Genomic DNA, 11,692 nt, shown 5'->3' on the forward strand with positions numbered 1-11,692 from the left:
TTAATCTGAATTCCTATTGCTACTTACAGAGAAACCTGCTCAACTGTGATACTTGTCCCTTAATTACCAAGCCCTGTCCCCACCCGCTACCAGGATACCTTTTCCAAGGTGATAACATCTAGTCATGTAGTTTGATTAAAGTGCATCTCTTGAAGAATGTATAGATTTGGGTCTTGCCTTTTTATTCAATTTGGCAGTCTCTTCTCTTTAGAGTAGTTTATTTATAATTAGTAGAATTTAGATATGGTTGGATTTGGATCTGCCATTTTGTTCTTTGTTTTCTGTTTATCTCACCTAGTTTTTGTTGCTCTGTTTTTCTTTTCCTACTTTCTTCTGTGTTAATTAAATATTTGGTTAAATTTAGAGTTTAACATCTCAGAATTTGTACACTCTTAAGGCAATGAGTCCCACACCCACAGTTATGAATTCTCTCTACAACTCTTTTAAAAGCTTATCTCTGCTACTGTCCACGAAGATGGTTGTGAAGTTAGCATCAGACTGAATTATAGTCAAGTCTCAAACAAGGTGAGTAAGCCTCCAGAAGTTATTCATTTGAGAACTGACTGATTAGTAAATTGAGACAATTTATAGAAATGCTTCTGTGTAATCCATAGAAAGGAAAAGTTTCAAATATTATTAAATGCTACTAGAGGCAAGCAATTTCATAGAATTAGATAAATAAGTTAAAACTCAGACAGGCACATGAAGATATAGTGAGAACAGGAGTTGTTCTGTAGTTCTTTTTTTTTTTTCTGAGACGGAGTCTTGCTGTGTCCCCCAGGCTGGAGTGCAGTGGCGCGATCTCGGCTCACTGCAAGCTCCGCCTCCCGGGTTCACGCCATTCTCCTGCCTCAGCCTCCCGAGTAGCTGGGACCACAGGCGCCCGCCAACACGCCCGGCTAATTTTTTGTATTTTTAGTAGAGACAGGGTTTCACCGTGTTAGCCAGGATGGTCTCGATCTCCTGACCTCGTGATCCGCCCGCCTCAGCCTCCCAAAGTGCTGAGATTACAGGCTTGAGCCACCGCGCCTGGCCTGTTGTTCTGTAGTTCTTAGGCATATTCAGACTCACTGAAGTCCAATGGCATGTCTGTCATATAATCGATTTGGGGAAAGACTAACAAAAATATTTGCTGATATGCCCTTTGACATATTTTCTTCTATAAAATAAACCAAACTTTGTGGCCATGTGTCCTTGATCTTCCCTTTTATATGGTGACTGGGGCATTGCCACAGAGCCTGTAAGTGTGTTTCAAACATTAATTGATTGACATTAGCAGCTTTAGTTTCATTGGACAAGAAGTCAGAATAATTAATCAATTGAGAAGCCAAGGAAAAGGAGGGAAATTAACATTTATTAGGCCCTGGCAAGGTGCTAATGGTGTTGTTGAAATTGGGATAGAAACATGGGCCCTGTCTAACTCATGGGGAGGCTGGGAGTATCTAATGAGCTAATGCACATGAATGTGCTTTGAAACCAAATAAAGCACTAACTGCTCTTTTTAATTGTTGTGACTAGAGCAGAGCTTGGGTCAGAGAGGAACTTCAGGGGAAGGGAAGTGAGAGAAGCAGGTCAAGGAAGGGGAAGCCACTGAATGAGCAGGTAGACAAAAGCAAAGTTGAGCTTTAGCCTGATCCAAGGGGAACTCTGGAGAATGAATTACACCACAAAGTTGTCCCCAGTTGAGGCAAGGAGGAGAGGGAGCATAACCTCTAGGGCAAAGCAGCATCCACCTACTGAGGGCACTTTGCTGGGGAAGGAGGTCCAGCAGTAAGCTCTTAGCAGCTACACAACAGCTGGGGTGAGTAACCTGGCCAGCTAGTGGGAATAGGGTGGGCCACCAGCAGCATCTCCAGTGTGCTAGCTATCTCACAAGTAGAATTGGAGTAACTGTTCCCAGGTCATTGTTTTGTTTTGTTTTGTTTTGTTTTGGTTTTGTTTTGTTTTGTTTTGTTTTGAGACAGATTCTTGCTCTGTCAACCAGGCTGGAGTGCAGTAGCACAATCTTGGCTCACTGCAACCTCCACCTCCTGGGTTCCAGCAATTCTCGTTCCTCAGCTGCCTGTGTAGCTGGGATTACAGGGTCATGCCACCACACCCAGCTAAGTTTTGTATTTTTAGTAGAGATGGGGTTTTACCATGTTGGCCAGGCTGGTCTCGAACTCCTAGCCTCAAGTGATCCACCTGCCTCAGCCTCCCAAAGTGCTGGGATTACAGAAGTGAGCCACTACACCTGGGCCCTAGGTTTAATACATCTTTTCTTAGCCTGCATGTTCTAGTGTTCAGGAAGTAGCAGGCTCTTCCCTGGGACAGGAGCAGGCAGTCACGTGAGGGTGCAGGGGGATCAGTCCGGGTGCACACAGACTTCTGTGTCTGGCCTCATTATATAGATGTCCATTTTACTGCATTTTGCTTTCACGACATGCCATTGAGGTAGGCTATATTATTTCCACTTTCCAGGTGAGGAAACTGAGGCTCAGAGAAGTTAAGCAACCCGCTTCTTCCAAGAGCACTAAGTTAGTAAGTAGCAGACCCAGGATTCACACTTGGCAGCCTGAGACCTTCCCATCATGATACCCTAATTCCAAGACATTGAAGGACTTTAAGCAGAGAAATGACACAATCACTTATAAAGGATATAAAGGTGACTGGGACAGCCACATGCAGGGAGGCTGGCAGACCCCTGTTGAAAGGCTATTGTGATGGTCCCAGTGTGAGACGAGGGGGCTCGGGCTTCAGGGAGGGAGAGGAGGAGGGGCCAGACTGAGCCGTGTGTAAGCAGCAGAATGGACAGAGCATCCTGGGGAGGTGAGGAGGAGTCAGGAAGGACATCCAGGTCTCAGGCTCCACTCTCTGGGTAGGTACAGCTGTACTTAATAAGGAGGAGCAGATTAGCAGGGAGATCCTTCTTTCTAGTGGGACAAAGCAGCCTCATCATTCATGGTGTTTGAATGTTTTCATTGCCCAGAACCTTTACCTGAACAAGGCAGTGAATTTCAGCGATCACCTTCTGAGCAGTGCTGCCGAGGGTGATGGGGGTCTGTGCGGCAGCAGGTCCAGCTGGGGTGAGTTATTCCTTTCTGGCAATTTTAAAACAACTGACCAGGAACACATGATAGCAGAGAATTGCTAAGAGTTTGATAGCCCAGTCACAGATCTTGCAGTTATGTTCCAGTCGTTTTATTTCTCTGGCTTCTCTGAAGTCAGAGGTGAGACTTTTGAAGTCCCTTACAGGGCTTGAGGACATTCATTTGTGGGGGCACTTTTGGACCTAAAAACTGAAGTCCCTTCTTTTCCTCTCCTTCCCACCCTTCCTCTGGTTCCTGGACAGGGGAATGGCTCTAGGAGTCTCTCCTGCCAGGTTTAATCAAATAGAAATTTCTATGAAAGCCATTTTATCCTCTGATTTTTGAGGGACATGGAAGTAAGAAATAACTCTTTGTGTGGGGAGCTGGGGGAAGGGCATCATTTTTTTCCCCAACTCTGTCATTTCAGTGAGTGACTACAGCCAGAGTACCTCAGATACTATTGAAAAAATCAAAAGGATAAGGAATTTCAAGACCAAAACTTTTCAAGAAAAGAAGGAGCAGCTTATAGTAAGTGTCTTTTTTGGTCCTTGTGGATGTTGTCTTCAGCCTGTGATTTTCAGGTTTTATTTTGACCTTTTTTAAAATGGAAGAATAATTTCTCATTTTCTGCTCCTTTTTTATGAGCTTTTATTTTATAGAGGTAGACTTCTTCAAAATATCTCAAGATTATGAATTAGAGTTGTTTCAAAGTTCCCATCAGTTTCCTGAATCATCTCTGTGTTTCCTCTGGGGTCAGTTCTGTCTGCCTATCTTTCTCTTTCTTGTCTTTGGTTTGTCTCAAATATGGAACCTTGGTTGTCTGGTCATTTGACAAATGAAGACTAGTTGGGTAGTGCAGATGCTGGCATGGTGCCCAGCATGAGGATGGGCCCTGAAGTCCCTGTGTGAGTGGACAGGCATGTTGTGGACAGACGTCCCTGGAGGGTGTGTGGACAGGGAGCAGGAGAAAGCCTTCAGGTCCCCTGAGTTGCTGGTGGAAAAAGTCTTCCTCTGGTGGTGATGGTGGTGGTGGTGTGAAGCGCTCTCACGGGTTTCAGCTTGGGATGCAGCTTTTTTCCTTTCCCTCTACACCCTCCCGTATGTCTGTCATGGAGGTCTAGGCTCTGTCCTTCTCCTTTCTTGGGCCCCAGTGCACCAAGTAGAAGCCTTTGTTGGGCAAATCTTACACCTTCTGCAAAATAGTTATCAGGGCAAAGAGCACAAGCCTCTTGCCCTTCTTACATGGGGAAGAAGGGGTAAGGCACTAGCGATCTTAGCTATTCACCACAGAGCCCTTAATCATCTACTCATGCATTCAGGCTGCACCCAGCACCTAACCTCCATATTGATTAATTTAAGCTTCTGCAGGGCTCCCCTGGAAAGAAAACACTCCTACCTCTGGTGTCTTCAGCTGGATTTTTATTTGTTTCAGTTTGGTTTCCCTGTCAGATTTCATCTACTTTCAGTCTTCTTGGAATTTCTCAAAATTACTAATTCACCGATGGTCAGTACCGTTTCAGAGTTTCCCACATCTTTTAGAGTTTTGTGTTTTAAAAATATATGCCAAGAATAATTCTAAAAGGAGCTTTGGAGAAAAGAGCAGTGGATGCCACCTGCTCCATCCCCAACCTTGCCTTTTAATTGGTCCTCTTTGGCTGAAATACAAAGAACAGATGTGATTAGCAGCAAGCCCTAAGGCCCGGGCCCAGGTCTGAGCTGGACACTTGCACGATGCTGGGTGCTTCCCTCCACATGTGGTTCCAAGCCCAGGCCCTCAACGCCACCTCGTCAGTACACCAGCTGCCCAGCTTGCACCCTGATTCCTCTGGAGGCAGGGACTCTGTCCTTTATCTTATTTTTTTTTCCCACCACATGCTTTGTATGTAACAAACACCAGTAAATTTGGAAAGAATATGTTAGAATTGTTGTAACTTTTATTTTTTAGGATTTCTTGTACTCACCACCTTCTCCCAGTTTGAAATATTGTTATTGAGTATAAAAGAAGCATAGAGTTCCATAAACTGAACAGCTTACAATTTGGGAGACTCTACCTATTTACTCTGTGTATAACCTGAATCTTCCACTGTATATGCCTTTTTTTCTCATTTGCATTTAGAGGATAAGTATCAGAAGCCGTAACATTTGTTCACTCATTCAGTGATTATTTTTGAGCACATATGTACCAGGCACTGTTCTACGTGTTGAAAATAAAACCTGAACAAAAGGCGTAAAGGTCTCACACCTCCTGAAGCTGACATGCCACTGCATTCTAGTACACTTTTCCATGAGGAATGGAAATCAGTGTAAACAAGTGCTCCCCAAGACCCCTGCTGGGGGTTTACTGATTAGAGTACTTGGTTCCAAGCTATTCATCAGTAAGATGGGGACAGCGAGAACGGGGGCGGCACCGCCTGAACCAGGCATCATCTTCTGAAAGGCTCAGAGGCCTTGACCAGTGTCCTCGTGGCCATGGCTTCACAGGAGCAAGGACAGGGAAGGTATTATTTCCGCTTTACGAATGGAAATGGTGGTCCTGTGACCACCCCGCAGCCATGCCCAGGATCCAGAGGCAGAAACATACTAAAAGCAATGTCTCTTGCTTTCTAAACAGCTTCCTTCAGTCTTCCAGCATTTGAAATTCTTTATATATAAAGATGAATGTATGGCATTTAAAAATATAAAAAGATAAGTTATTCAGCCGGGCCCAGTGACTCACGCCTGTAATCCCAGCACTTAGGGAGGCTGAGGCAGGCGGATCATGAGGTCAGGAGATCGAGACCGTCCTGGCTAACACAGTGAAACCCCATCTCTATTAAAAATACAAAAAATTAGCCAGGCGTGGTGGCATGTGCCTGTGGTCCCAGCTACTCGGGAGGCTGAGGCAGGAGAATTGCTTAAACCTGTGAGACGGAGGTTGCAGTGAGCCAGGATCATGCCACTGCACTCCAGCCTGGGCGACAGAGCAAGACTCCATCTCAGAGAGAAAAAAAAAAAAAGATCTTGAAATTACTGAGAGCTTTTCTTTTTTGTTTTGTTTTGTTTTTTGAGACAGAGTCCTACTGTGTTGCCCAGGCTGGAGTGCAGTTGTGTGATCTCCGCTCACTGCAGCCTCTGCCTCCTGGATTCAAGTGATTCTCCTGCCTTAGCCTCCCAAGTAGCTGGGATTATAGGCAGCTAACATGCCTGGCTAATTTTTATATTTTTAGTAGAGACATGGTTTCACCATGTTGGCCAGGCTGGTCTCGAACTCCTGACGTCAAATGATCTGCCTGCCTTGGCCTCCCAAAGTGCTGGGATTACAGGTGTGAGTTACTATGCCCTGCCTTTTTTTCTAAAGAATAAGTCAATTTATTGGCTCATTCATTCCTCAGGGGAGTACATTTTCTGAACTGTCATACTTTGGCTGATCTTGAACACTTTATAAAGTATGCAAAATAAATTTTAGGATTCATCTGATTACTTTTCCTAGAGCTAGTCATAATAAAACTAGTGTGGAGTTTCTGGGTTTTGTGAGGTTTCTCATGGCATCCTTGTGCTTAATATAAAACAGTGTCCATGCGGTAACCTTGCCTGAAGCAAGGTTTTGGAGCAGCAAGATTGATATTAGATGTGGATATTTGTGCTGTGGGCTATTAAAGACCACTCACACACTCACACATGCACACCACTCATAGTCACCTGTCCTTGTGACTTAGAATTCAACTTTGGAAAGAAAGTGTTTGCCTTGAGTGAATATTTTGAGGCGGGGTAAATGACCACATTCTGTAATCCTGCAGCCTGAAAACAGACTCCTGCTGAAGGAAGTCGGGCCCACGGGGGAAGGAAGAGTCTCTGTGATCGAACGGCTGCTAGATGAGGTAAGTGTCGCCAGAGGAGCCAGTCTCTCTGAAGAGTTCAGCCTGGCATTCTACCTCTGTCTCCTTCAGATGAAAGTTTTGTTCAATACTGTGAAAATTACACTGCCCTTTGATTAAAAACCCGGGATGCAGTGAATGGCTAGTCAAAAGCTTTATATTAATTGTTCCCTGTTGCTAGTTTTTATATCAGAGAAAATAGGCAGAGAGGCACAGATGAGACCAAGGAACATGCATGAAGCTGGATAGAATCTCTGGCCTGTGACCCCGTATTACCTTTATCCTGGGTTTCCTAAAGAAGCAAGGTTGTCAGGGTGCCTGCCCTCCCCTCCCCGCCCATGTGGGGAACAGTTTTGTCACCTGGGTAACTTTGTAGCTCTGTTCATTGTAGGTCAGGTCTTGAGGTTCCTGATTCTCCTCTCCTTTGATCTGAAAGCACTTTAGTTCCATCAGCTCTGTAAAGGACATCTGTTATACTTCATAGGATGGCGACTGGATGCTGTTGAGTGCAGGGTTTTTTGGCGAGTTTGTCCTTTTCCATTTGCTGCAGGGAGCAGACCCCAACTGCTGTGATGAAGACAATCGACCCGTCATAACCGTGGCTGTTAGGAATAAGCACCACGAAGCGATTCCGGTTCTCGTGCAGAGAGGAGCAGACATTGACCAGCAGTGGGGGCCGTAAGTGAAACACATTGAAAGGAGAGCTAAGGTAGCAGCAGGCTAACTGCGTGGAGCTCCACTGCAGCAGAAGCGGTCTACACACACACCCCGTTCAGTTTCAGCCACTTTAACCATTTTAACCTATTTCAGCTTTAATAAGAGGCTTAACGCCTTCTGTTTTCCATAGCTGGGTAAAGCGAAATTTTAAAAATGGACTGTTGGGTTGCCTAATTTAGTGGCTTTTATAAATGATGATACATTTTGTTAATTCATAAACTCATACTGTGTGGGGCCAGTAAATCCTTAGCCCTTGGGGTGTTGTTAATCAATGTTTTCATCATGAATCATGAAAACACCAAGGGAAGACAGACCTCAGTGTATTCCCCATGAAAATATCCCCATGAAGTTAATGCAGAAAGAAAATATCATACGGTTGTCTCCAGATCTAACACCACTGCAGAGGAGACTGGTACATCTGAGGTCACCACGTGGTCTCCTGCTGCCTTGCTTTCCCACCCGTGATACAAAACAGAAAGGTACCAAGTCCTGTTACTTACTGTCCCAGTCTTGGTCCACTCCTGTCTCATAACCTTCTCTTCTAGCCATATGCTTCTATTGTTCTCTCGAAAATTACTTTGAAAATGTGGGGTGAAAATTCCTTGAGCATGAGTCATTCATGTTAACTGCTCATATCTTGCCGACCACATTGTTGAAATGAGTCTTCTAGGGACATCATAGGCATCTAACACTTCTGCCTCCTGAAGTCTTACTAAGGCAAGGTCAAGGTCCATGTCAGTGGAACATTCTGCTGTGTACTTCATGCTACCACGGAGGCCAAAATTTCAGTAGCTTTGCTTCTGTTATTCTCTGTTTCAGAATTGTCTCTAATGTTAGTGTTCAAAATATAATCCTTTTAATTCTTCTATATGCATTTTACTAATGTCTGCATTTTAATAGTTTCTACCCCGTTTTTTTAGTTTTATTTTACAGCAGAATGTTTGATGTGTTGGTGTAAAGCTTTGATGCTTGGAATTTATTTTCTCAAGTTTTCTTAGAGTTTACTGTGTCAACTTCTTTATTTATCCCACACTGTTGTATTATTGTCATTATCAATAAAGTGGTGCTACCTTGTTTTGTGTTAAGGCATATTTTATATTTTTATAATTCAGAAAAGCTTTTTAAATAGCATTTAACTATGTTTGTGGTTGATAGAGAAATTACTTGAGCACATTTTGAATTGAAGTGTAAGCAGCGTGAGTCCTGGCTTTATGAAGAGTCCAGCTAAGAGGAGAGAACTAAGGATTTATCCAGGATTTTTTTCCCCCTCATTAGGCTCAGAAATACAGCTCTTCATGAAGCAACTCTGCTTGGCCTTGCAGGAAGAGAGAGCATCGCCACTTTACTGGGGTATGTCCCCTGGCCTCTGATGGATACTTTTGAGGGCCACAGGGATCTCCCTAATGGCCTGTGATGATTTTAAGAGGGGCCTTGGTTCCTGAACTGCTGTCCCTGTCCGTGGGGACCACCATCCCACCATGGCTCCCGGGGCACTAAGGGCTTTTCAAAGCACAGTGAACATGTTGCCCCCATTAAACACACTCGGTTGTAGGACTTTAATGCAATGGGAACCAATGGCCAGGATTAGCAACTGGACATTTTGAAATCACAGAGCCTCTTTAAAGGTTTCAAGGTAGAGCCACCTCTGAGAACTGAAGTCACTGTGACCTCTTGGGGACAGGTTTGGGGAGGTGGGACCAGGAGGGGCCCAGACTGGCCTCCATGGCAGGGAAGAGTCAAGCTCTTAGGGTCACATGCTCAAGTCCTTCAGTGCACCTCCATTTCTCCATTTCCTTTGCAGATGCAATGCAAGCATCCGAAAGAAGAATGCAGGAGGCCAGACAGCGTACGACCTGGCTCTGAACACTGGAGATGACCTCGTCACCTCACTCTTTGCTGCCAAGTTTGGCCAAGGGCTCGATGACCAACTCGCTCAAACTAGGAGCCTCCGCCTGGATGACTGTTAGACCTGAGGCCTCCACGGAACTTCATTTAAGAATATGTGCAGTGGCTGGCACAGTGGCTTACGCCTGTAATCCCAGCGCTTTGGGAGGCTGAGGCTGGCAGATCACCTGAGGTCAGGAGTTCAAGACCAGCTTGACCAACATGGAGAAACCCCGTCTCTACTAAAAATACGAAATTAGTCAGGCATGGTGGCACATGTCTATAATCCCAGCTACTCGGGAGGCTGAGGCAGGAGAATTGCTTGAACCCGGGAGGCGGAGGTTGCAGTGAGCCAAGACTGCACCACTGCACTCCAGCCTGGGTGAGAGTGAGACTCTGTTGCCCAGGCTGGAGAATCGCTTGAACCCCAGGAAATGGAGGTTGCAGTGAGCCAAGATTGTGCCATTGCACTCCAGCCTGGGCAACAAGAGCAAAACACCGTCTCAAAAAAAAAAAAAAAAAAAAAAAAAAAGAATATGTGCAGCTCTGGCTATTCTTTAATCATGTCTTTCTGAAATGTGTATTTGAGATTAGAAATTGAGGTTGAGAGGAACTCAGGAGAATTTTTTTTTTTTTAAATCATTTGACAGTATAAGCCATCAGTACTAAATGGACAGCTCCCAGTATACTGTGGACTGTGATAAACTGAATGTATGCTTTTTAATGGTTTATTGCTGCAGGTTTTTTGTGTATTTGATTTTTAGTTTTTAACTTATTTTTCAATAGGTAATAATTGCACATGGTTCAAAGCTAAAAGGTATGAAGTATTATGTAGGGATGTGTCCCTCCCATCCTGTCCCACAGCCACCACCTCTCTCCTCAGCCACCAATGACATCAGCGTCGACTTGCCTTTCCTGGGGTTGTGCAGTTAGATATGCACATACATGTGGTCTAAGCACATGTACATAAGAGTACACATAGAATATAAACGTGTCTGTAGCACATATGTATTCTTTCCCCTCTTTTAAAACAAATGGTAGCAAACCAACCACACACTGTTCTGTATCTTGCTCTGTTTGCTTGATACATCTTGTAGGTGGCTCCTAATTAGTATGTAAAGATTGACCTTATTTAAATTTCTTTATGTTGAAATCATCAATATTCCCATCATTATGGTTTGTTCTTTGATTGACAAATCAGCTCTCAATAAACCACTTGCAAGAATGTGTAATTTTGACTCATTCCTTTCTTCACGTCATTATTTTAATCTTTGGGTGGTAATGCCGCAGTTGTGAAGTCCCTAACTAGTTTGTGTTAACATAGGTAAATAGAATATTTATTAATTTGCTATAATTAATTCAGCACAATAAGTAATGGGCCTTGTTGAGGTGGTTACTGTTATCACCACCTGCTGGGCGGTGATACTCCCCCAGACTGGGCAGCTGTCTGTGGGAGGACAGAGGGTGCAAAGTCGCGGGAACACAGGCCCCTGGGCAGGCGCTGGCACTGCTCCTACCCCTATCAGCCCCTCAGCCACTCGTGTAAGGGAGGCTGCTGCATGGTGGCCAGTGTCCAGGGAGACTGGGGAGTGTGATCATCTGGTTTGGGGCCTGTGGTGGTTTGCCCTGTGTCAGCTTGGCTGGGACTACTTTGCCCAGAATTCTCTTCCCTTGTGGTTCTCTTCAGGGTTGGCCCCAAGAACAATTGCATGAGATTCAGAAGATAGAAGAAAAGCCTGCCTGCCTGCCCGCCCGCCCGCCTGCCCGCCTGCCCGCCTGCCCGCCTGCCCGCCTGCCCGCCTGCCCGCCTGCCTGCCTGCCTCCTTTTTTTCCCTCTGTGGCCCAGGCTGCAATCTACTCGGCTCGCTGCCGCCCCACCCCGCGGACTACCTGGGGCTGCCGGCGCGCGCCACCGCCGCTGCCTGCTTTTTCTCCTTTGGCTGCAGGCGCAGTTTCACCACGTTGGCCGCGCTGGTCTCCAGCTCCTGACCCCGAGTGCTCTGCCCGCCTCGGCCTCCCGAGGTGCTGGGACTGCAGAGGGCGTCTCGCTCACTCGGTGCTCGGTGTTGCCCGGGCTGGAGTGCGGTGGCGTGGTCTTGGCTCGCGGCAGCCTCCGCCTCCCACCCGCCTGCCTTGGCCTACCAGGGTGCTGGGATTGCAGCCCCTGCC

General features: G+C 45.7%; 1 protein-coding gene across 5 annotated transcripts in view; it reads left to right on the forward strand.

Annotated features, from left to right (window-relative positions):
* DZANK1 (double zinc ribbon and ankyrin repeat domains 1) overlaps nt 1–10,742 on the forward strand; it is a 92,133-nt gene extending 81,391 nt beyond the window's left edge. For all 5 annotated transcript variants that reach the window (XM_032142116.2, XM_032142117.2, XM_058432847.1 and 2 more), the window contains 7 exons: nt 451–525; nt 2,969–3,065; nt 3,496–3,596; nt 6,845–6,925; nt 7,473–7,600; nt 8,915–8,989; nt 9,441–10,742. In XM_032142116.2, coding sequence (XP_031998007.1) covers nt 451–525; nt 2,969–3,065; nt 3,496–3,596; nt 6,845–6,925; nt 7,473–7,600; nt 8,915–8,989; nt 9,441–9,606 — 723 coding nt within the window. In that variant the 3' untranslated portion in view covers nt 9,607–10,742. The remainder of the gene's footprint in view (nt 1–450; nt 526–2,968; nt 3,066–3,495; nt 3,597–6,844; nt 6,926–7,472; nt 7,601–8,914; nt 8,990–9,440) is intronic.
* Nucleotides 10,743–11,692: the final 950 nt, after the last annotated feature.

This window comes from Hylobates moloch, unplaced genomic scaffold, assembly GCF_009828535.3.
Source record: "Hylobates moloch isolate HMO894 unplaced genomic scaffold, HMol_V3 SCAFFOLD_21, whole genome shotgun sequence".
Taxonomy (NCBI): domain Eukaryota; kingdom Metazoa; phylum Chordata; class Mammalia; order Primates; family Hylobatidae; genus Hylobates; species Hylobates moloch.